The sequence below is a fragment of the Anopheles aquasalis genome, chromosome 2 (assembly GCF_943734665.1).
Source record: "Anopheles aquasalis chromosome 2, idAnoAquaMG_Q_19, whole genome shotgun sequence".
Taxonomy (NCBI): Eukaryota; Metazoa; Arthropoda; class Insecta; order Diptera; family Culicidae; genus Anopheles; species Anopheles aquasalis.
The window spans coordinates 63,765,647-63,792,392 of record NC_064877.1 but is presented as its reverse complement, the minus strand read 5'-3'; the positions used below and the strand labels follow the sequence as shown (position 1 = coordinate 63,792,392).

The 26,746-nt window shown below is 49.9% G+C and overlaps 1 protein-coding gene across 1 annotated transcript in view; it reads right to left on the bottom strand.

Moving 5' to 3' along the window:
- LOC126576380 (transcription factor hamlet-like) overlaps positions 1-26,089 on the bottom strand; it is a 101,347-nt gene extending 75,258 nt beyond the window's left edge. Inside the window, exon 1 of the mRNA XM_050237636.1 lies at positions 25,583-26,089. Within this exon, the coding sequence (XP_050093593.1) occupies positions 25,583-25,619 (37 nt within the window). The 5' untranslated portion in view covers positions 25,620-26,089. The remainder of the gene's footprint in view (positions 1-25,582) is intronic.
- Positions 26,090-26,746: the final 657 nt, after the last annotated feature.

The window sequence follows — 26,746 nt, the reverse complement described above, 5'->3', positions numbered from 1 at the left end:
TCCTGAGCGCTACGTCCTCTAACTGCTAGTAGCGCTTTAACCCAGGCAAAGGGTAGCAGAGCCTTAATTGAGCTAGCCAACTAGCAGTAGCCACTTCACGGTGCAGGCAAACCTGAGGACCAGACCTCAAGACCCGTGTGCTTCAAAGTGCAAACAATTTAGCACCGGACTGTCGCTACTGCTGTCCCTCGCTCGCTCGCTCTCTGATGGTACTGATGAGCTTCGATAATATTTCGATTGTAATATCGGCTCTCGACCCCCTGCCCCACTCTAAACGAGCAGATTGGATTGAAATGATAATTACACACTCTAGCGGTCGCACGCCCTCTCGATCAGAGTTATTCCCGAGTTCTCCCCCCCCCCTTTGACGGTGACAAAAACGCGCCAAAACGCGGAGACTTCACTTACCACACAGTCCTTGGCGTCCTTAAACCCCAGCTTCTAAGCGGACGTTAGCGCAGCCGTCGGCTCGGCTGCAAGCTGGCTACGTTCTCCACAACCCCGTATGCAAAACACCACTCCACATACCACGTTCCCGGGAGTTGTTAACAAGCAAATGAGGGGGGGAGAGAACACTTTGATTGCTGCAACGGCCACCAACTCCACACTCTGTGCTGCTCTCTCTCTCTCTATCTTGCTATCTCACTCTGCGTCCTCTTCTGGTTGTTAGTAATTCAATTTTTCCCCTGAATATTGTTTTGATCTGTTTCACTTCGGCTTCGACCGTTTCGAGCGCTCAACCAACACAATTCGACGGTGAAGAGGTCGCGCACTCTTCAGTGCCTTGGCCACTTGATCCGATTCTAACCGAAAAACGGCTGCACGCGTCGTCTTCTGCTCATTACTCTACAGCAGCAGCAGCAGCAGCAGCAGCAGCATATGGGGGTATAGCTAACGGCGTATCGCACCAGCGTGCCCAAAAATCCTCTCCTGCTTTCCTACCGCCTCGACAGCACACGCCCTCTTACTCATTCACTCACTCGCTCGCACGCGGTCAACCGGATCCAAGCGACAACGTCAACGATTCCCGACATACTGCGGACGGTTTGGCTGTGCACCACAGCTGGGCTGGGGCGATTGGGCGGCGTTTAGTCGAGCTGAAGATAGCTCACGTCACCGCCAGAGCCGCCTCGTCACCTCGTCCCCTCAGTATATCTTTGGGGTAACCCTTCGACTCGAGCTTAATGTTTAGCTCCACGATTGAAAGGGCGCGCGCCCAGCGTTTGAGGGATTTGCTTTGGGAATTTCCTCAAAGTATCGGCCCGTGCCAGTGTCACTTCCTGCGAGACATCGCTCTGGTCAACAGCGGATAGTCCTCCCAAACCGGCGAGTGTCAGTGTCAACAGGAGGCGTGAGACGCACGGAGAGATATTTGTATATTTACCCAATACGTAAGGTAAGTAGAATTGATTGTAAAACATCACGAACCTTTTACTAACTGTTCCGAGTCTCGAAGGTTCCTAAGTCAACCGCGAGGGCTACATAAATCGGTGCCCTACCGGTATCTTCACGGTGCTCCGCTTTCAGCGGACTTTATTTTTTATCAATATGATGAGGAGAGGTGAACGCGCACAACCGAAAAACACACACCCGTGTTTAGTGCTTTATGACACCGGGGGGCATCCCATCGGCCGATTGACGCGCGCCCGCTTCTAGTAGCGAGTGCCAACGGGGTGATGGGGTGTGTATGTGACTTATTGAAATGACGGATGCGCGTCCATAAATCTTGTCCACCCCGGTCCCAGTGGCGATAGATAAAGCTCGGCCGCTCGCTTAAACATGAGCTGGAAGGCGCAAAAGATAGATCGAGCGCGAGCGACCCAGAAATGCACAAATCAATCGCAATCGGACCACGCCTGGACAGTTCTTCTTCCGCTACCGTTCGCCTCGCAGAAGCCTCCCTTTAGCGAAGTAAGAAACTCGCATCTCGAAACGGTAGCCAAACGTCAATCCCTTGCAGGTGACGTGGTTGGCCAATCGGCGTTTCGCCTTTACTATCTCTCTCCACTCAACTTTACAACCCCATTCCGAGGAAAACAGAAATCGATTATCGTTGCCCACCGTGCAAGTAGAATCACCATGGGGGGGCTCGCTTCCTACCCCTTCCTCCCTGTGACGTGCTCTGGTTCGCGCCAGACAGACGTAGATCATCACTATCTGTGGTAACGGTAGCCATAAAGCGATCTGAGCAACCGAGAGGAGCACAGGGGGGTTCGGACACGGACGGGCAAATACGCTGAACAGACAGAGAACCGACGGTCACACCTTGGCCAGCCATAAACTCACCTAATTCCCATCATTTACTACTCCCGCGGGGGCACGTTTATCTATTGACAACCGGGCACTGCGCGGGTGCAATTAAAAGCCTTCGACCATCCCTAGCCGGGTGGCCATGCCTGGGGGCTTAGTCTGCAAACCACCCAAAAACGAAAAAAAAAAAACACAGACCGACAAAAGAATGGAGGTCACCATCCCAACTCCAGTGCTCCGGCATGTACGGCAACATTTCTGCTCGAAATTCATGCTCAAGGTCACACCACACTCCAGGCGCATCCGACGGCCCGGTATGCGCCGTCGCATTAATCTTCGTGCTCGATGCAATGCGCTCCCTGGCGCTTTGACCCCCATACCATATGCTCACCAACATCGTGATGACGCCAGGTGTTGCTGAAAGATAAAAATCTCTTCCAGACGCCAGACGCCGATCTGTGGGTTCTGCGAGAGGGAAAAGAGAACATAAAGAAGGTTACCGCCCTCGAACCCCGGGATTCTGCCTTCTCCGGTGTCATATGATAAACCGAGTGCCCTTCCAACCGACACACCGACCTTAGTTCGTCCAGGATCGTCGATTCATTCGTCGCTCTCCATCTCCACCACCTCCAATCGGTACCGCAGGATCTCTTTTGCAGTTGTAGCAGCGGTTCGCCAACGGATGCGTCTGCATCCCGTCGCAGATTGACGTCGCGTGCTGCATTAGAAGCGAGGCCAGACACACATACAGTCTAGCGCCGTGGCATTGCAGCACATAGCATAGAACCTCGGTTAAACGGTGACAGCTGAACGGAGAGAACGTTTGCTCTGGTCGATGTTGGCTGATCTGGATCGGAAGCGAACCAAAGGAAGAACTACTTGAGGATGCAAATCGAGGCACGCGCTCCACAGCATTTGTGAAGTTGGGAGGCAGACGGTAGTGGTTTAGCATAGGACACCCTACAGAGGAACTGCATCATCACATGTGTGGTAAGGATGTTTTGCACAATGATTATGGGCATTAATTGAAGGGAAGTGAGGATGGAAGTTTTGAAGATTCTTTCACAAAAAAATTCATGTCAACTAACTGCTCAGATTATCGGTAAATTTTGGATGACTTCGACAGTACGCTTGCATTAAACAGCTTTGCAAACTGCATTTTTGAGAATAGAGCTTGCTAGTGGCTATCTAAAAAACGATTTAAAACTAATTCCAAGAGAACTTTTTTATCTCTTATTGTTGAACAATGAAAAACAATGTCAGTCACGATAATTGTTCAAACAGTTTTAGAAAGCTTCTAAAAACATGCTGAAATCTATTAAAAGTATCTACATTTGCAGCATTCGGTCAGTACATTGTCATCCAAGAGTTCGTATCCCACTGAAATGTCTTCAAATGTGTCTTCAACCAGATAAAAAAAAAACTTCAGAACAACCGGAGCAGATGGCTCGACTTATTCATCATCAAACACGATTTACTGCCATCCCTTCGTCCAGTTCATCCTCCCAACGCCATTATCCCCTCTTCCCAAAAATGGGGGAAAACTTAATAAAACAATAAACCCAACAGACACACCACACTTCGTCCGTCTCCATTGGCACCAGTGCCGCACAGCAGACCAAAGTTGAATTACTCACAGTTTACCTTTTCAATTATCACAACCAACGGCGACCCCACCAACTATCTGTCTCTTCCTCCTCATCGCCAACCGTCCCTGGCTATCTAACTTCATCACGGGTGCGCTAATGGTGGGCGAAGAAAATTGACATCCATTACCAAACCGTACAACACTTGTTTCACCCTCGACCGTGGGCGATGGGGTGGGGGGTGGTTGGACACACGCAAAGAACAGATTTTCACCCTCTCACAGTGCAACACTCGCCTTTTTTCCATCAGATCAGATACCGGGGGAAGATATCGTGTCATTCCGTTCTCTCTGCAACTCCCGAAAAAAGGGGTTAAAACCACTCCCGGGGGTGGAACACTTTCCCACTCAAGGGAATGCAGAGAGGGGACGAGCCTTGCGTGATGACAATGTCGTTTCACTAGTTCATCATCACTGGGCGGCACGATACCGATACCGAGTAGTGGCCCGTCGCTCGATTCGATTCGACCAGAAAAAAGGGTGAAAAGATGGAGTCACTGTGGCCACGGACTTTTACCCTCTTCTTCCAGAGCTTTTCGCTGCTCGTGAGAAACGACACGAGTCACGCAAGTCGCCTTCTTTTACGGATTTGACTTTTAGCTTTTAGTGCCAGGGCACACTAATTGAGCCAACATCGATAGAAATCCCTCTCTTCTCCCTAGCATCTTCGTTAGTCTCACTGACACTGATTGCTTTGGGTTGTCCGCCTCGCCCACCGTCCCAAAAAAAAGCCAATCCAGAGAACCTGACCGCGTACTTGCGTGAACATTATCGTTGTTTTGCAAACGTCGCCACGGCCACGAAGCAGCAGCACCGGCAGCAACCATCGAGAAGTGCACATCAATTGCTAGGCTTGATCGTTATCGCTTGATAGCAACCGCAGGATCTGGCCGTTGCTAATTTGCGTTTAGATGATCCCTTTCGGTGTAATGCAAGGCAGCTGACCACGCACGCACAGCAATTATCCTTCCTTCTCGAGAGAGAGAGAGAGAGTAAGGGGAAAAAGGAGATCTTGAGGGACCAACCAATGTCACCGATCACAGCCATCAGTCAATATTGCTCGAATATTAATCAAATTACTTACGGTGACCCTTCATGAAGCTCACTGGCGGGCTTCGCTGGCCACATTCCAGTGCTACATACCTCAGCCTAGCGAACGGAATTACGCTTGGAACGCACCACGGATTTGCGTGGAAATTGCCTTCGCGCAATTACGCCCGGTACCCCGGGACCGTACTTAGAGACCTGCTGGGTGGTGTCACCTGCCATTCTAGGTATTGGAACTGATCGAAGCAACTGATAACCATCAGCAAGTTATCGCGCGACCGAGGATATTCCAAATACGCACGGATTTATGAATATTTATACGGGAAGTACACAATCCGTGGAGTGACTCCCGCTCCCCAAATACTCAAGGCAATGCCCTTCGGAAGCTATCAGATCGGATAGATCGGTCCGCTGTATAGCCAATAGATGTACAAGCGAACATGGATACAGTACATCAAGATATTGCGTTGAAAACACGCTGTACATGAACGACTCATACTAGGGTTTGAACTTTGGTTCACCACACCACGGAACACATCTTTTTGCCCCCCCCCCCCCCTCGCGAAGGCGGCATCGATTGCTCGAAGGAGCGAATACCTAATCGGCTACCGGGATTAGACAACACTAGATAACACAATCGAACGATCGGTCGGCTGACTCTTGGGCAGATAAGAAAGAGATCAACAGCCCGCCAAGCTGCCTACTGGAGGCCTCCGGGAGGGCATGGATGGGATTAAGATAAGTGACCGCGATTCTCACAAAACGTGAGCAATCGTGACACTTTAATTGCCCGCGCTAATTGATCGGCTAGGGTTTCTCGTGGTCGTAGTTTGCCGCTAGAAGCTGCTCTCCGTGAGCGGCGCCAACCACGATGTCGATGACGCGATCCATTGCAATGGCGATGGCAAATCACGCGCTCCATCGCGTCCGCTTATCCTATCTCATACCGGGACCGGGACCGGGACGTTATTTGCTTGGCTTATCAATTGGCAGTAGATTGTCGCGTTTAGCCCATCGAAATTAGCACACCCCCCCCCCCCCCTCAACGTGACAAGCTGCTGCCGAAAATCACTCCAGCATGTGTTGTAGATTAGCCACAGGGTGTGTGATTGGGGCTTTGGAGATTTGCTCCCAGCCCATGGCGTAGCCTTGGGAACAGCTAACACATACCAACTAAAAGTGGTATCGCTGAGGGATAGGCTTTCCTAAGTTGAATTGTATGTCAACGTCAACGCACGCTGTGGATCCTCTGATTGCAGCTGGTCCAAGGTACGCACAACCCTGGACCCCGTACGTAACTATCTTTAAGAAGTGCCCGCTATCCGGCGTACCATCATCATGATCGAACACCTCGGCCGCGGCTCCGGCGAAGTGGCATATTTATGGTGACAAATGACTTAATCCCTTGCTGCGTACCCGCAGTGTGGCCGCCGCGCTAGTGTAGTCGCATCCAGGCAATACCGAAAAGAAACCTTAACTGAAGAGGTTCAACAGAAAGGAAGGGGAGGGAAGGTCTGTTTTGAAGTCGTCGACGACGAAATAGCTGGGTCTGAATTGAATTGGGAGGTTGTACTGAAATCGTCGATCGATTCGGTGGCGACGACGGTGGTGACGGGAAGGGATTAGCATTATCTTTTCGGAGCTGTTTGCTCGGATGGCTGTGGCCCAGCCCGGGGCATGACAGCGCGCTAGGCGTAGTACCGCGTTACACCGCAAGCTATTGCGCACACAAAGATGGTTGCGCGTCCACCGTAATTGGGGAGGCTTTGGTTGACATTGACAGAGCGAGAGCTTAGCGCTTAATTGCTGACGATAAGGACAGTGGCCGGTTAATGATGGGGAATCACAAAGTGATTTTTGATAAACATGAAGACACCACTGGTCTGCACAGAAGCGAAGAGATTTTTGTTTGTTTGTTGGTTTGTTTGTGCAAGTCACCAGCTTATTCGGCTGTCGGCAGGTATATCTTCATTTGAGGTGCACATTCCCAATGCCATGGCTCTAAAGTTGGCTCTTAAGAAGTCGGCAACATTGTAGTTACGGTAGCATAAAGTACCGGAAAGCATTACAAGCCATTTACCTGCTGCTGCATGCCCCTGCACTTAGAAGCTAGGCGTAAGCTCAGCCAAGTCACGGCCAAGTCGCAGCAAATTGTACCAGGTGAAGGCCTCGCTACAGCGAATGACAGTGACGCTTTCGGTTCGGCAAATCGTTGGCGAATTTGCAAACAGTTTTTGGGGCGAAAATGTAAGGACAGCTAAATTAGATCGCCTTCCGGTTGAGCATGGCTGAACCAAAGATTGATCAATACGCGATGCTTTAGCTGGATTGCCTATTGCCATCGCCTGTGACCTTCTTCCTACAATAGGACCAACAAGCGAATCTTGGTTGTACCGCTGAGCTTTTTGGTTTATAAACCAATTGAAAACTACCTCTTCATCATCGCCGTCATCATAAAAACGCGTATAAATAGAATCACTGCAACTAAAAATGTAGTAACAAACGGCACAAGCGAAGGAAATGGATGTGCTGCTGACATTTCAATCTTCAAATGTTTTGAATATTTTTCCACGATAGTTTCCTCCCCAAGACACTACGCTCTATGACACACTCTCGGTTTCCAAGAAAGCAAAACTGGCTTTACAAAAGTTACCGTAACCTCAATTACACAGACAAGCGATAGGCCGAGCCAAAGGTCCTTCTTGTTTCCTTCTTGCGTTGGTATAAACGAATCGAATGGAAAGTTTTCCCCAAAAACATGCACTCGACCGATTCGGAAAAGGCCGATTGGAAATGCGGAAGAACGCTAGGCTCGACACCTCGGCTGACAGCGGGGCTGAATACCGGAAAAGGAAGAAAAGAAAAATCCCCCTAGAAAAAAGGTCCACCGCCAACACCGAACTGTCAGGCGCTGAAAAGAAGGCAATAGGCTCGCCATTATTTTTTTGCAGCTAGCAAGTGCGGCACAGTGGGAACATCCATTTCCGCCTTTCCGCCTTCGGCCCAACTGGGAAACCGCAGGAAGCGGGAAAAGTTTTCCACTTTTCCACGCTCTCCCTCCCAAAAAAAAAACCAGGGGAGGAAAAAATGTCAAAACTCAACCGCAGAAAGGAACCGAACACCGGAACTAACGCCAAAAGCAGGAGAGCATTCGATTCGTGCGGTGCGGTACGGACCTCGTATGAATGTTAATTAAATTTGGACTGACAGTCAGGAGGAAAGCACCCGCAGCCGCACACGCCTTATTCAAATGTTTTGAATTCGTTTTGTTGGCGTGTGTGAAAGGATCATTGGGAGAATGATCCATCGAACGGCCACACAAGTGGGTAAACGGCACGGAACCATATCATGGCGTAATGCGAATCCGTCATATTTTAAGCATCCATCCTTGCTTGCCTCAAAAACTAATTATCTACAAAAAAAAAGCCTCACGCACGCGCCTGAGCCACAACACACAACAAACACTCATGTGGTTTCGTCTGTTATCCTTCGCCTGTTATCCGTAGGCGCCCTGTGTTCTCCAAAAAGCGCTCCAACCGACCATAACGAGCATTACTAGCCCCCGCCCGGTAAGAGGGAAGGAGGAAAAGAGGAAAGGGGGGTGGAATATGATTTCGAATTTATGAAATCATAATTCGCTTATCATACACACGGTGGTACCGGCACTTGCTCCACGCATTTCCCCCCAACACACGTTCGCTCACTCGCTGCCGTTTGTGTTCTCCTTAAAAGCCTTGCTGCCGGTGCTGCTCCGGCTCGCCAGTGAGCGTGTCATGAATAAATATGGTTTACAGGGTTAAACACCCACGGCCAAGAAGAAGCAGAAGAAAGAAAAAAGGAATCGGAACGCCAATAGGGAGCGAACTTTGCATTAGAATTGCTAATTAGTGCGAGGACCCAGCCTTAGTGGCCGTGGCCGTGGTTTTGCGTGCGGTGCGTGCGAGTCATTTTCGTGAAGTCCTTAATGTGCGCAAACCGCGAGTAACAAGTAGCGCACCGAGAGCAGCCGCCAGCCGGCCAAACCAACCAACCAACCAAGAAACGAACTATCAGCTTAACTAGCTTGCTGATAGGCGGGGCTTTTTTCAAGTTTTCTGCCGTTTTTGGCACTTTCCGCCAAGGAGTCGTATCGTACCGTGCTCGGTATGCTCGGTATCAGACGCAGCAGCTGTAAAAATGAAGAATCGCTGACCACCAGCCGCAGGCCAGCCCGCCGGGGGCTTTCCCCGGTGTCAGAGGTCCCCCTGTCACTCCTTCTCCTCCGCAGGTCCTTGGCATCGTCCGTGGAGCAACAGTTGGAGGTTGCTCCGTATGGTAATTACCAACCGAGCAGCAAACTCTTATCTACCAAACTCGTCCTTCTCGGATTCCTGTACAAAACCCGTAATCCCCTAAGGTTCTAATAGTTGACCAGCAAGTTCAGACCGTACCGTGAAAAAAGCGACAGAACACGGGGCGGTGAACGTACGCTTCTTCCTTTTGTTTGTTCGACAACCGAGCACTGGCGGTGGCGGATTCCGACAACACACCAAACATATGTTCGCTCGCAACACCGCGCTGCGCTGCATGCACGCACGTGCTTCCGGGTAATTGAAAACCTCGCAACCGCTGTGTGCGAGCAGGAGGAGATACAAAAACACCCGGGAGGCGTTGATGCCACGTGTCATCGCTTTCGGCGGGAGATTGTTCCTGCGAGACGTCGCCTTCGCCTGGCCATGGCCGGGCTTGCCAACAGCACCTGGTGTAATGGAACGGTACATCGTTTTCTTTTCAATTTGAAGCGGGGAAACAGGGTGCGCACGAGACCGGATATGATGCGCGCGCCTTCAGATTGTCCTATCTCCGCAATCCACCCAAGGTCGTGAGGAGTCACGAGGCAGCAGCAGCAGCTGTTAACTGGATGGCGCCCTCGTGCTGCAGATACGAAAGGGGTGCGCATCCCTATTTGAAGACGCACCCGGAAGCGATTCTCCCTGTTGATGGGTGCTTTGGCGAATAATATCTTACAGGCAGATATCTTGCGTGCAGACAGATTGCAGACCGGTTGGCCAGTTGGAGGAGATAGAAGTTTGCCGCCGCCATATGGTCGATTGCCACCACGCGGTCTGTCCGTGCCAGATATTCACCCCTATCTCTCTCTCTCCCTCTGCCTCTGGTTCCCCCGGCACCAGCTCCAGCTCCATCATTAAGATATCATATTTCGGATAGAGAGTGCGAACTTCGGTCGCTAGCCCGATACGAGGTGTCACCGACTTGTGGACCGACGGACTTTAGGGACATGCGACGCAAAAGAGAGAAAAAAACAGTAGCAGAGATTCGGCGTGAGCACAACAACGGAGTGAAGCTGATAGCGAACGCTGGACTCGGCGAGAAGTCGCGCATCTTGTCTTGGCCGGTGGCATCAGTTCTTTGGCTCGAGGCAGCAGCGATGGAGTGTGCGCAGAACTCCGTGAATTGTGGACTATCAGCCACCAGCCGAAACGGGCGTCCAGCCTAGACAGGCTGGTTTGGAGCATGGATTTCCATGGCATGTGCCCCTCCCACCGAGCGGTTTGTCACGCTTTCACGGTGCGCACGACACTCACTATCGGCCCCGGATCCAGATGGTCCCTCTTGCGGTGGAGCACGGGGGAGCGAGGGTCTTTGGCCCGGTTTTACCCAACACCCACGATCCCGAAAGGCGAAAGGCCACCCCGAACCACAGTCTGCTATCAGCGCGCACGCGCAGCGCACGAGCATGTGAATGTCGCCGAAAGAAAGCAAAAAAAAAAGGAAGAAAATTAAAAGAAACTACAAAAAAAAAACAAACTCCAGACCCACAGAATGCGACAGCATCAGTTGCTCCTCAAACTGACTAATGCGAATCATATCACGGGAAGGCTCCCCCCCCCCCTCTCTCTCTCTCTCTTGACCCCCGATAGTCCCATCAAGAAATGACGCAAATCGGACGCCTTCACGCTTCCGTGGGTTCGAGAGGCGATGCTCGGGAGTCGGCTGCGCGAGCCAACTAGATGTTGCAGTTGTGGGGATCCTTTTGCGTAAGCGCGGGGTTTTCATCTTCTGGCGCTAGATAAAACGCTACGATAAAGGTAAGAAACAGCTGGTCAGCTGGACAAAGTGAAGTGTGCCACGATAACCAAAACCCATGCGGGAACCGTCGATGGTGTTGCCCGGCGGGTAAAATAATGCCACGATACTATCGGGCAGTCGAGGTCGTGGTTCCTCGCTCAAGTCTGGTGATAGTGGGTCTCTCGTCGGGTTTGGGCTGTTCGGGGTCGCTGGATTTATGGTTAGGACATTTCTCGCTTTCTTTCTCTCTCTCTCTCTCTCTCTCGCACCCTCTCTCTCTCTCTCTGTCTTTCTCTTTTTGTTTTTGGCTCGTGCCTGTCTCACCGAGCTTGTGGGATCGAATTGTAGGCATTACTCATTGGCGAAACTTTTTAATTAAATATCGAATGTGCTAAATGCTTCTAGATTATGTATGAAATGCTAAAGTATTGATTAATCTTATGACAAAATATCGACGCATATTGGTTCGGATTTCGTCTAGCTAATGAAAGATGTAACTAAACATCAAGGTAAAGGGATGCTTTGAAAAATCAAAAGGCAAACAAAAGATCATCTTGTGCATTTTGAATGTTCTTCCAATTGTCATTACTAGGAAACTAAATGCCACACAAATTGAACGCAGGACATTTCCGAAAGGATGTTTTCACAAAACAAATCCTTTTTGTTACAGGTTTATAATATGGATATGTCAAAACATTTTATTTGCAAAAGAAACCTTCTTTCTTTTGGTCGAACAACAGAATCGAGCCACTATCGACCAATATGCAGTATTAACAGCCAAACCTAGTTTAAATATCAATTGAAAATCTATTGAAAACAACCAACTCTTTTGAATCAAGTTCAGCTGGAAATCCTACCAGAATACGACGATAACCAGGATTAAATCGAAGCACAAATACCCTGACATTCCTTTTGAAATATTTCAGAGGCATTAAAACCTTAGCAACATAGCATAGCACATCTAATACTGTCACATTAAAATTGAAAAACGGAATACGCTCTAAGAAAAGCTGAAGTAGGTATATTAGGTGAATGAAAGAGAAAGGAATGATAGAAAATACAGAACATGTTTCAACAAGCTTAACAATCGACTTGTCGCATAAACACTCATATTAAACAAGCTAGAAGCTGTGCAAGAACAAAAGATGCTGACAAAAACATAAACATAATACCGATGTATAACATGGTACCAAACAATTATTTCCCAAAAAGCACAGTCAAGTCACTCCATTGACACGCTTTTGCCATAGAAATAGCATTAAAACATGATAAAGAGGGTCCCCACCAGCAGCAAATCGTTATTATGCGTCGGTGATGAAGTTGTTTTTTATTAAATGTGACAGTTTGGTACGATTTTCCTTCTTCCACTGCAAATCCCATTTCCTTCGTCCTACCGAATCACATGCAGTACACTTCGAAGGACCTACCAAAAGAAGGAAGCACACGTTCCGTGCATTTCTGCTCAGTGCAATTGACATAACCGCACGCACACATAACCGACAACTTGCGAAAGTCATTTTCACCCTCCCATGTTCAGTAGTTGCTAGGAAAGGTAAATGGCTAGCACATTTCAAACGAGTTCCCCTCCTTTTGATCTTCTGACGCGCCACATTATACGCACGATGGAAGGACTCCCCACCGTGAGGTGATAGGGTGTGGACGTGGGAACAGGCCTGTAAAATAGCGAACAAAATCTCACCCTTCGTGCGTTTTTGGCTAGATAGTTAATACAACAAACTACGGAAGTCACCTGACATCGACTGTGCACAAGCTGACTCTGGCTGGCTGACGCCGTTCCCCGATTGTTTCCCAATTTTTTGAAGAAGCAACTTCTGACAAGCGGACATGTGGTGCTACGCATGCCGCACGCACTCTCTCGACAGAACTTCCAATTCCCTAAAAGGGGGGTTTCCATAGGACGCTGCTAGCCTCGGCCACACCGCCAATAGATATACGGAAGATGGTATGCGACCATTCGTATGCCAGCGGTGCAATATGCACAGTTTCTCCCGGATGGCTGAGTTTCTCCCGGATGGCCCGGACTGCACCGGGTTCCGGAGCGCTACGCACTCGACCATCACCGGAACGGAACCGGTTTTGATGGGCCCCGGAACGGATCCAGGACGATCGGGCGAGCGAACACAGGAACAGGAAATTGAACTGTCATCTTTGGTGCGCGCAATTGGGCACCGAACCGAACCGGAAGCTTACGCGAAACACTTGCAGCCTGGCTACATATTACTGGCTACAGTGCGTGGTGCCGTACCAGACGGCTACGTCCACCGGGATCCAATCCACGGGAACCATTCAATCATTCCATCCGGACGCACTCCAAACTCGGACTCTCAAAAATTTCCACCAACGACCTACAGTAAGTTGGGGCGAGGCCGAGCAAATTATCCGCTCCAAACTGTGACAGAGAATCTCCGCCAAGGCTGCACCGGGTGCGCTTCCGGAACAACGCGCATTCCGGCCGTTCGGCAATAATGCACGCCAAATGGGAACCGGATTTGGAGGGTTTCGTGCCACAAAGTGCGAGGCTAAAATTTAATCTGAAACCCCCGGTACGCACCTGCCTTTGCTACCACCGCGGCGCTCTCAAACAGTCGGCCGGAAGTGAGGAATAAATTTCAGATTTTTGCCCACTTCGTTTAAAGGAAAAGCAATTTCTTGTAAAACAACGGAGAAGGAAGGAGTAAGCGGGAGGAAGAGAAGCGTACCGAACGTTGTAATCAGTTTGTTTAGACACCTTCATTGGTCACAGTGAGCGAGGACAGCGGTACCTGGTGGTGTTCTGGTGGTCTTGTTGTCTTGTTACCGAAGTGCAAGGTAATGAGAACCCCCCCCCCCCCCCCCCAAAAAAGAGAGCGAGAAAACCATCCAGCCAAACCAAGCGAATTCCGACTGGCGGAGAAATGATTTATCGGACGGAACATTCTGCTCCGAACGGTAATCTCCCGGTTCGCCTATCAGATGTTAAATGTAATTTTGAAATCTTTTCAATTTATTTCATTTTCTTCTCCTCTGGCGCTCTGTGGTACACGATCATCTCTCACAATTCATTTTTTTTTTCGTTCTGTGAAATGTGTCTCTGCTCGGTGCACTGGAGCAATGGTGACCGACGATTCCACATCTATAGAAACGGCCGCGGTTGTGGAATTGTTGGATTTTTAGCTGGGACACCAATGTAGATGGATATTTATTGGCGAGCATAAATTTAAATTTGCCAAAAAGGAGGGGGGCCACAACGAAGCGTCGCTTTCCACATGATTCCGTTTGGGATCAAAACGGAAAAAGGTAGACTCTGCATGGTGTGAAAATATCTGCGAAGGTGAAGTTGGGGGAACTGACAAGATGTTTGTGGACTAGCGCTACTTCCAACGCTTCCAAGTAAAGGCAAAACTGGATGCTACAACTTTCTGCGTACCTTCCTACCTTCATCATTTAGAATTTTACAAGACAAGATATAAAAAATAAGATATAAGAATGAGAGGTTATTAAATTCTCTCATTCTTATATAAAAAAATGTGTTCGATTTGGATATCGTGGAACGACAGAAGTCTTTTCGACATACAATCAATGAGTTCAGTGTTTTCATTAAGTCAATACCTTAAAATTTCACTTTGGTAAAAAAAAATCTATTTTTATGAAAAACTCAACTAGCATTTTCTCTTCCCGCTCATGGTGTGAACGAAGTTTATTACGAGCAAGTCAAACACCATCCATCGCACCACCTCGCTACCAGGCCACAAGGGTAGATAACGTCAATTACACCGGTTACAGTAGCCAGGAACAGGAAGGATGGCACACGCCCGCAACAGAGCACAAACCCCTCACCACCGCCGCTACAACGATTCACAAGGACACTTCCAATTACCGGTTGAATGCGGAAGGACGAACCAAGTGCTGTTACCGAGGGACCGATGAAGTTCACTCGCACCCTCTAATTGATTCCCGTCGACGCGCGTTCACCGTCCACCACCATCAAACAAAATACCAACAAAAACAAGGAGCTGAGCACCAGTGGCGAATGACACAAATTGCTACAAAAGACACCAATTAGGGTCGGTGTGAGGGTGTGCCGCGGTGCAATTGTCACCGGAAGCCAGCAGCAGTATCATCATCAGTGCTGCGCGATGCTCGCTCCCTCGCTGAGGACACTGCTGTAAGCGATGGAACCCCCAAGACTAGCCTGTACTGGTGTTTATAGTAAAGGGGGAACGCGTTTGTAAACGAGCGCCGGCAATTGCGGAAACAATTTTCCCGTTTACCGGAACTGTTCGATGGTTCCGGCATTTAAGAGAGATAACGGGGATGACCTCATTCTTTTTTAAGTGAAAGAAGGTCACTGTTTCGTGAGCAGGAGTTAAACGAATATTGGTATTTCTGTTTTGGATTAGATATTTGGATTTAAGGATAACATCGAGCTCAGTCGATCGTCAATAAACAATCGAACAAAACTCCATTCGAACTTAAGAAACTAAATTAGAAAGAACAGTAGTTTGCGCAGTAAGTTGAGAACTGCTACTGCTTCCCTCTACTCCCCCAAAAAAGGATCCGCTCGAATACAAGCCAAGATGAAAGGTAGTAGCGACTGTTAGGTAGACTCTGACTAATTCGCTGCAATAACAATAATCATCAAAGCGAGGGCTCAAATTGAAAAGGTTCCTTTCATTTGCAAGAAGCAAGCAAACCATCACCACCTCCCGTCAAAGCAGATCTCTCAGATGAGATGAAAAATGGTGCTTTCCCCCGCACCATCGTCTCCGGCAACCTAATACACGCCCGTCCCAAAGAAAAGAAGAAACCCTTCGCAGCCACCACACCACGATAAGCAGCCAGTGTGTTCTCGCCCGAAACGAAAATCACGTCGGAAATTTATGAATAATAATAAACAAATTAATTCGCTCTCACGCCAAAACGGTTTTGCGTTCGCGGACCGGCTCTGGCTGGCGGCGGCTGGAGCAAATTAAGCAAAATGATGGAAGCGATTGTCCTCCCGCGAGCCCGCCCCTCTTGATCGTCAAGGAAGGAAAAGGTTTCCCGCACTTCATTCCGCACTCGGTCGAGCGCTCCAGAGGTCGGCTGCGTCGATCCCAAATGCCAGTCACGTCGACACCTACACCAGAGACACCGGAGGAGAAAGCCCCGAAGAAAACAGCCGGAACGTTCTGGCGCACATCATCATCATCATCATCGTCGCTTTCGGCGAATTCGTTCTGAATCGTTCTTTCGCACGCCTTCGCCTGTTAAGTTCGGTGGGTGTAGGGACCGGGTAATTAGTCGCCTAAGGAGGAAGCCTCATCTCGAAGGAAGCCACCATGCACACACAGGCACACACCGGGGGCGGTGGCAGCTGCTGCGAACTACTATGAGCTCCCTACACGACACTATGGTCCCCGGTTTCTGTCCTCGAGTTTTATAGTCGAACCAATGCTACTTCAGGTCACGTCACGTCACGAGAACGATCTCCGGAAGTCTCCGGAGTTTGGGCAATCGAAGGCGCCCGATGGGGGAAACACGAGGGAGACGGGGCGAAAACGTTTATTTCCTTCACTTGTGTCATATCTTTATGACCACGCCATGCCGCCAGTGCCGTTGTTTCGGCTGCCATTTCCCCGCACATTTCCCCCGAACGAACCAACACAAGTCAGCTTGTCGCACTGCCAGCCAACGCGTCACGAGAGAAGCCGAAACTTATGTGTGTGAAAATCTTTTGATAATTAAAATTGATAATTATTATACTTCGGTAGCAGGCTGAGCAGGGCTTTTCCTCTCTCTCTTTCTCTCTGACTCCAGGCTGCTAGAAGCACTCCCTTTATCGATGCTTCTATTGGCACGCCAACGAACACTGGTCGTAGAGTCCTTGAGTCCTTTTACTGGCAATCAGAAGCAGCAGCAGCAGCAACGTGCAGTGTTTGTAGAAAAGTTTGGAAGGCAGCTCCGGCTGGTGGTGCAAAGTTATGGGAGTTGTTTGCCGAGAATGCATAATCTGGAACGAATTTTTAAATTTTCGCTTCGCGATACCCCCGAACCACCCAAGAAGTGCTAAGGAAGCGGTGGTGTCTGTCAGCAGCAGCAGCAGCACTAGCAAGGGGCGGCAGCAGCAACATCTGCATTCGCGGCGTTTTTTCCCTTTTCACCAAACGGTCGCGTCTGCTATCAAGGGGACGGGGCCGGGTGGCCGTATAGGTGGCCATTGGTGAAATACATCCTCCGTAATTAAAACAAAGAACCAAAAGTTCCGCCATTCTCCAGGCGGGAACCGATTCATAAATCGAACGGAATATCTTTGGCCAATGTTTTTGCCCGGAGGAAATATCCCTGATTCCCGGGCAGAGGGCCGCCGAAAGCCAGAATGGCCAACAGCAAACGATCTAAACGAGTTCCGCGCACTCCACTCGCTGTTCGGCGTCAATATTTCATTGTAAGTTTCTGGTAGGTTCCCGGGTCTTCGTTTCTACAGGAAAATGTTGTTGGGCCATACGACCAAACCGTTTAAGGGGGAGCCAAATGAAGTCCTGGTAAATCGAATGGCATGGTCAGCGTGGTTCAAGCGAGTGCAGCACGAACTAGCGCTCCTAGAAACTCCTTCCAGCGGATCCAAGTATTTCTGTCCGCGAAGGGAGGATTTATTATTTATCGTTTTAATTAAAACGATTCAAATGGTGAATGTAAGATAACTTTATCCTGATACTCGGAAGTTTGTACGTATTTTTCAGGTTAAATTTTCTTCAAAACACCTTTTTAGAAGATGGAGAATCTCAAGATGCGTTTGCCCGGGGCGAGAATGAATCCATCATCAACCTTAAGTGTTGCGCACAGTTCTGTTCATTGCGGCCTTCCAAACGATTTTCAACATCAGACTCGATCGAATGGAAATGTACGTAAGATCCGAGGAATGTTCTCACGTCTCACGTGGCTGACTGTTCTTTGTAGCTGAAGGAATGCTTCTCTTTCTTCCGAGATCGTACCGGAACCACAGGGCTACCTACGACTCAAGTGATTAAACCACTTACCCCGTCGAACTGGCGGTGGCGGAGGATAAATTGGCTTACGACAAGAGCACGAGAACTTGTGATCTGGACCATGAAAAGCAAGGGAATTCACAAAACTGTCGTCTCCTCTGCCGAGTATTACGTTCAGGCCAGTTAGGGCTAAAGTTCTTGAAGTGCCCACTCACAGGATCACGGTGACGGGATGTCGAGTTAATCGAGCTTCAAAATAAAATGACCATAAGAATCACACATACACAAACACATACACAGAACCTCTATGGCTGCTATGCGGATCACAAAACACATATGTACTCGAGGACGACGATGCAATAAGTGAGCGCTCCCATGATTGCCCTCGCCATTGTCGATTTCTCAATTTTCCCAACAACAAACCCAGTGTTCCTTAAGGAACACACAGACGGTTCTATGCCCCTCCTTCAAAAGACTCCTTCAAAAGGATGCAAATGTGCCACTACAGATTGAACATTGAGCTTATGCTATGTGTGCTTGGAAATTCACTTAAAAGGGCATAGATCCGTTCATTCGCTCAATCATGCAACTGAAGCGCACGGTAAACGGATTTGACTTCCGGAAGGGTCGTCAAATCGTCCCACTTCTTGTGTCAATGAGCATATCAAGCGTTCGTTCCTCCTGTGCCTGTCCGCACAACAATCAAACGCAACCGCTCGAACGATTTTCCGCACCTTAAGATGCGAATGGGAAAATGGGAAGCAAAACCGTTACCAACCCACTCGACAACTCAAGACACGCCACTACACGACGGTTCATGCGTCGTCATTCGCGTTAACCACAATAACCCACCGTGTTTTCCGCCATTCCCTAGACAGGAAGGCAACATACATTAGTGTTCTGTGTCCTACCTTTCCCTCCTCCACTCCTTCGCTCCTTAGGACTAAAGTGAGCGGCTTAAAATCATTTGTTTTAATGATTATGATGATTTTTTATGAATTTTAATGAACTTCCCCGGCACCTCGTACCGGGAATCGGTTCAGGTTCAGGAGGTATCCGAGGAGCGGGCATTATCAGGATCCAGTGCACAACCTCGACAACAACGTCACACACATGTTGTTGATGATGATAATGGGACTGCAGGTCTCGGCGACGCGATGGAAAGATTGTAATGATGATAATGAAGATGGCTGCCAGGACCACGGAACAGAACAACGGGAACAAGTGAACACGCCAACGTCATCAGGACATGGGCGCGTTTTGCCCATCCCATTCCCGACCCCTGTCCTCGTCCTCCTCCAGTAGATAGCCCGGGCGGAACTAGGAAAAGCGTGACGATGATAATAAGAATTAAGGAAGTAATAGTGAAAGGGCAGAGGCAGAGAGAGAGAGAGAGAGCACCTCTTGCACCCGATTCCGAGCGGTTGTAGTAATTGCAAGACATGCAGATAAGATGGTCTCTATTGGCGTCATAGCCCCGACGCCAGGTCAAGGGGTGCACTACCGAGCACACAAATGACCTCATGCTAATAGCCACCCTGAGCTTTGGCCTGATAATTCCGCGACAAAGCCAACGACAACGCACGAAAGCCGCCATCCCTTTTTATTTCTCTCCTCTTGTGTCTTGCAAATGGTCGCCGGCAGTAAACTCGGCTCCTGGCCCGGCCACATTTCTATCTCGCTCTGTCTGATGACCAGCGAGTGACCAGCGTGTTCTTGGAAGGAAAAAAGTGCACACATGCAGGACACAGCACAGCACCGGGAGCCACCACGCAACGGAAAGAGTGCTCGGCAAAGAAAGCTTGTCTCATGGATCCAGGTAAGGCCTTTTCCTTGTTTTCCACATTCAAATGTCTATTGATTTTCTTGCGGATGCATGCAACCAGTGCACCATCACCACCACCACCACTACCAGGGATGATGGATTTATGGAAAATTATGATTTCCATAAGCAATTGCTAGGGGCCCTCCGGGGCTCGCGCAACTAAATGCACCGGTGTGTACACTCCAGGTGCAAGATGCATTCGTGCTGGCATGCAAGATAATGATGATGATGACGATGACATGCAACCTAGTCTTTTCCGACTCAAGGTAGATTTATTTTTTCCGAGAAAATCCCATAAAACGGTGCAGCCATCGGTGCAGCCAGAGACCCATTTATTAAGAAGTACTTAGGAGAGTGCATTGTGGTCCTCAAAGTAGAACCGGTAACGGTATACAATCTCATCAAAAACAACATAAAGTAATGTTTTAATTTATGCGCTATAGCGTCGCTTTGAGAACGAAAAAAAAGCTGCAAACTCGACCGCAAACTTTTCTCGACGGATAGGAACAGAGTGTAAACGTTGTGTAAAGAGAAATCCTCGAATAGAATGCACGAATTTCGCTGTGCGACCGAAATACGACAGATCAAAGGCGTATATTGTGGCCAAAAAAATCAGGAAAAACAGTTTCCTGGTCCTCGTAGAAACTTTATCAAAAAATGGCTTCAAATGCAGCATGCCACCACAAATGGAGCACCAAACAAAATCCGCATTATGCTGGCAAATGTAACAAAAACAAGTTTGAATGTCTACTACTTTTGCCAGTGGTTTGAGCGGTTTAATGACTGTAAAAAATTCTTATTTTTCATATTTTCTACCTTCAGAGAGCAGTTATGTTGCAGCCTCGGCGTTTAACAAACAATCCGAGCATAAATCAGACCTTTCACACTTGAGATCACACGACTATATGTTCTTTTTTTCAAATCGAAATAAAACGAAAGTAAATATAATGAAATCACTTCCTCAATTTAGAGCTGTATATCTGCATTCAAAAACACCTCCAACCTGCATCTTTGCGCTGCTATTTTCTCAACAAACACAGGTTCATTTGACCACCGGCACAACGCTCGCTGTAATGCTCAATATTGTTTTTGTGGCCCTGTTCAAGAACACTCCCCGCCACCCAACCCATCAACCCATCTAACAAAACACATGTCATCGCGCCAGCGTTCATCTCACGAGTAGTGTGCGAATGGAAGTACCAAATGTTGAGTTTTCAAACATCCCACACCCAAATTGCGTGCACCACCGGGATGCACATTGCACCGCGCACAACGCCTGCACTTGCAATCGGTACACATCAGGCTAAATATAGATTGCCTCTTGCAGCCGTACTTCAAAATTCTCAAAAACAACATCGAATCACTGGCCGACAATTACACGGAACGAAGAGGCTACTGCTTCCTCCCTCCATAATGACCCAGTATCGATCCCAGTTTCCTACGCTATCAAGCACGATTCCCCCCTCCAAACACTTGCACGATGATCGTAAAGACCGAAATAAATCTCTGACACCTTCTCGGACTCTTCTCGGTGACCTAGAATCTGCGGATCCGTCTTCTGCGTCTCTATTCCCCCGTACTACTGCTACTATACTACTAGCACTACTTCTACTAAGCAACACTCCATGCAACGACATAATTATTGCCAGCACACCCCACGCCACACCACGTTTACTATCGCCCCAAAAAAAAGGGGCCACCACCAATGTCTGAATTATGACGTCCTGACAGTTTTTGGTGCAATGTCACAGAAACCGAAATGGCGCATTGTTGCTGTCGTGGTGACCGAAAGCAAATTTATGGCCAATAATATTGTCACCAACATCCCTTCTCCGAGGGCCACTGCCCAGAGTGTCCTGTCAAAGTGACAACTGATCGCCCCCGTCTCTTCTTTTACCCAAATGGCTATCCGATTAGCCCTCCAGACGCTCAAGACTCCAGATTAGTGCGAAGTCGAAGTTGAAAATCACGCACTCGGCACGGCACCTTCCAGCGAGCCGTCCAGTGGTGGCCAGTGGTGGACACTCAAACTAGCAACGACGCTTCGGACACCACCACGACCACGAGCGAGGGACCGCACATTTCAATATCGTGTAATCAAAGTCATAAATAAAGCCCTTTATCTGCCCTCGGGCATCTCCCGCGTTTTCCCAATTAATGCTCGCTCTCCTGACAAGGGGGGCGGCATAAGTGACCGCACCACCACCGAAAGGGGAAGAAACCGTGCGTGCGTGCGTGCGTGCGGTGAGTCCTCGCGAACACGAACCACGTACAGCCCCCTCCAGGGAGCTGCCAGGGAGGGGGTGGAGCGTAAGATTGATGTACTTTTGGCGCAACCATCGCGGCGGCGCCAGCAGCAGAAAAAGGACACTCATAGTGGTGAGCGTGCGTACAGGGACAGGTTGACAGTTGACAGGACAATCCTCTCCCCGCGGCGAAGGGAAGTGTCCTGATTTTTGACGCCAACCACCGCACATCGCGGGGTCCATCATCATAAAAACCCGACCGGCAGGAAGGCGATAGACATAAACCACCGTCCACCCCTGCGGACACCTCCCGGACTCCTCACCCCTCACCGTGATCGTTTTATGTAATCATAAATTTTATGACCCAACGCCCAAACATGACCGAAACCCGAAGGCAGGATATCTCGCCGTTCGTGCGCAAAGGGGATGCGTCGTTTGTGTCCTTCGTGAACGGGGTGCTATGGGGGGGTGTATGTTCCGTCCACCTTTCAGCCCCCCCCCCCCCCCACCGGTTAACGACCACTTTGCTGTCTCTTTTACACTCACTCGACGGCAAAAGGATAAATGAAGGCAATTGACTCCCGCGGAATCGGTTGTGTCTTGGAACAACACAACAAGGGTCCTGCCGACTGCTTAGCATAAAGTGAGAACACAACCCACCCACCCCCTTCTGGGGCACTCCTAACACCGAGAGAAAGAAAGAGAGAGACGGAACGCCTACGTCGCGCGACTGTCTCGACGAAATGGTCATCAAAAACCAAAGTCCCTTCCTTTATCTACGGATCAGTAGCTCCTCACTTCCCTCTCTCTCTCTCTCTCTCTCTCTCTCTCTCTCTCTCTCTCTCGTCGCTCTTTCCAAGAGTCGTTTCGACCGTTTATTAATGGCGCTGGTGGGTGTCTTTTCCCTGCTGAGCACCACCGCCACCGGACCCATAAGGACCCCACGAGCAGTCCGAGTAATGAGAATTCGTTCCTGCTACACAGACACAACGGACGATAATGATGGTGCAGCAGCAGCAGTAGCAGCAGAAGCGTCGTGCGGGTCGTAAAAATTCATTCCACTGTCCACTGTGCTGCGGGGACAGTGGTGTCCCCTCGACTTCCTTCCCCCCAATCTACCCCCAAGACATCACGATCCTTTTCTTGGGTCATTTATAACCGAACGCCCCTGGAGGTCTCTGACGCGCCTTGGGAGCTACTGAGCTACTGGGTGGCGGTGCTGTCCCTTGACGTTGAAATGGCCCTCCCCAAAACAGGACAATGGATAAATGGCCGGGGGGGCCATTGGAGTGATTTTGGAATGGATGAGTGGTCGCTCTTCACGACATTCCAGAAGATCCAATCTCCGCTCTCTCTCGCCAGACAGCCAGTGGACCGGACCGGACAGGACCCCAAAATCGAAATCCTGTCACTAGATAGAGAGAGAGCGAGAGAGAAAGAGTGCAGTGCTCGGTGGTGACGTCCATTTACCCCCCCGTGGCCCGGAGTGGAAGGGGGGTGCGATGGTCGTAAAACAATAAAAGAACATAAAAATATTTATCGTGCTACCGTGTTGAAGGGCTCGTAGCACCAGAAGAAGTAAAAGAAGAAGAAGAAGAAGAAGAAGCTGAAGTAAAAGTCTATGCCAAGGTCCTTATCCTTCTTACAGGAAAAGAGAGAGAGAGAGAGAGAGAGGGTGAAGAAAGGGGGATGAGGGGTGGTCAACGATCCGTTTCGAGAATATGACATGGCGGCACAGGGTGCCCACCCTTAGCCACTTGACCATTACACGGGGACACAACAAGCCAGAGAGAAGCGAGGGGAAAAGTGAACAACTGACCACCACCGGAAGCGTGGTGTACAGCACCATCCCGCCCCTCCCGGGCCAGGGACCCTTCAAAGCCGGCCACCATTTCCGGTGTACCTTGGTAAGGCGCCCGGAGGTCTCTCTCCCTCCCGGTTAATGTCCTTCGCTTTATCTTCCGCACATGACGACGACGCCGGTGACGACGACGAGCAGGACCTAGGACCGCCTTGGTGTCGCGTCACACTAATCTTGCTCCTCGCCACGTGTGTTTGTGTGTCCGTATGCGGTGTCGCACACTGTGTGATATGATTGCATGTCATGTCATGAGGACCGAACATGGGTCATGGGCAAGAATATTAACTTATTTCGCTTGTCAATGGCGTACTATCTAGATGTGAGATCTGCTCCTTCGGCCCATTATGAGTCTCGCCCCGGTGGTCCAAGGCACCCCCCCCCCCCCCCGCAGAGCTAAAGACAAACGCTCCACAACAGAGGGAGCATCGCCGCGTCGCACTGTCAATGCTGCAGAAGAAGAAGGAAAAAGAGGAAGGAGCAGAGAGAGAGAGGGAGAAGGTGGTGGTTAAGTGATTCTACTGCTATGCGAATGTCCTGCCGTCGTTTCTGTGTCACATCCATTACCATCGCGATGGTGACCCGGTCCAGCGGGTGGTGGAGTGGCCACCATTGCAGAAATCATGCTTTTCGGTTGCCGCAGAGTGACGCGAGTGACTGCAAATCCCTCCCCCTTGCCGGTCCGGTGTCCGGGGCTGTGTCCGGTGTCGTATCATTTAGGACACTTGGACCACCTACCCACCCTCCTCCGCCTCAAACAACACCACACCATCAGGGGAGTATTATGTTTAGCTCCGTTTTTGGCCAGCTAGTCGTCATCGCAGGACAGCACAGCGAGGGTCTTCGGCCTCCCGTTCCGTCATTGCGGTCGGAACCATTTGGCACATGCGGTGGACCATCATGGCCGTGGTGGTGGTGGTGCTGGACACTCTAATCGACTCTGTCCGCATCCGCAACAACGGCAGTAGCGTCGCGTGTACCGCGCTTCGTAGTTCGACGCTGTCCTTTGTGGCATTCGTCGCCATCATCGTCGTCTGGGGCAAAAGGACGTTACCATGACATGTACTGTTGTGTTGGCGTCAGTTAGGCGCCGCACCATGGATGCTTGGAAGGCGAAACTACGAAGGAATGCGATATGACTTATCGAACTGAGTGTGCCAGCAGTGTAAGTAACATAAATCTGGTACGCATAAACGCCAGACGAAGTAGCGTGGAAGTTATTGTTATCATTGTGCAAACGACAATCAAGCTAACGTTCTAAAACACACGTTCTAAAATATCGAAACCTTAGCTGCAGAATGCTAATGCGCGAGGTTCACCAGGAGGCAAAGAGTTGCCAAGGGGATCGCCGGTAAAGGGCGTCAAGGGTTGCTTATCGCGAGCAGAAATCTTTTCCTCTCGTTTCAGCAAACGACAAAAAGTGCAAACTTTCGCAATCTTCTCGTCGCCGTACGTTTGCGAACCACGGAGCGTCACGGTGTGGTTCTGTGCTGTGTGTTGTGCACCGGGAGCATAATCGCTTTCCCCGGGCAGAACGAATCCGCTTTCCTCTGCGGTTTATGCTGCAACCCACAAGCATAACTAATTCGCCATTTCTAAAACGGCCGGTAGCACTCACTGGAGACTACAGTGTCGGAGGTAACGTCGTCAACTTCTACTTCAAGTTGCACTTACCTTGAGCGAAACGCCGGGCAACGGATTTGGAACGCATCCTGTCGGCGACGGGTCGACGGGGCGCCAGCCAACCAGCCAGCCAGCCAGACACACGCGCGCGCCCGTCTCTCTTCTTCTGGTTTTCTTTTCCCTCCTTCTGCTTCTCTTTTCTCGCCGGCACACACAACGAACTGCTTCTCCAAAAAATCCGATCTGTACCGATCAGGGCAGGGCTTTACACGATGCTTCCGGGATGCTGCTTTGTTCGTTTGGTGCCAGCTTGGGGTCAACTCTCGACGATCGTTTCGCACACACGCACCGCGTCTCTTGTCTTGAAACTCACAATGCAAAGGGCGTTGAACTGACGGACTACAAACGGATGCACGCAAAACGAATGCGTAAAAGGCACGATCACGACAACGACGATGAAAGAGCGATGCTCTCGCAGGACTGTACCGTGGCGCGGAAAGTAACACCAATGCCACCTTCGATCATATCTCCGCGCGTGGCGACGCGTTTCTCTCGTACTCGTCCTGCGCTGCCAGCCGTCTACTGCGATTGTGGCTGCCACGAGCCAAACAGATCTTGGCGAGACGCAGCTGTGCTATGCGCTGGCATATTCCAGCATAACATAACACGGACACAGCCACAAAGGCACACGTTAAAATAGTCTCAAAACACGCGGAATCATTTAACGACGGCACCCGGCAGACGATAATGGCTGGCGGCGACTGATATGCGCGGCCACGCGAATCCTTGACACCAAAGCCCGGCCAGGCGCATACACGATCTTAACAACTCAAAACACTACACCACGAATCACTCCGATAGACAAACGCACGGCCACGCACCGCTACGCAATAGAACGGACCACAAACAATAGAAAGAGAGCGAGCGAGCCAGAGAGAGAGAGAGAGAAAGTGAATGGTGAACGCGCACCGGCACTGGAACTGCTGACCACCCAATGCTGCTGCTGCCGTCCTGCTGATGATGGGGCTAACACGACTGGTGCGCCGGCACTGGACTGGAGAGTTCTACTTCTAGGACGGCAACGACGGACGACCGGACCGCGCGAACTATCCATCCGCCGCGAACCACCGGGACTGATCACCCGGCGATAGGTGCCGCGTGGGGGAGCGAGAGAGAGAGCGCGCGTGCCCCAGAGCGAGAGCGGCCATCGAGGAC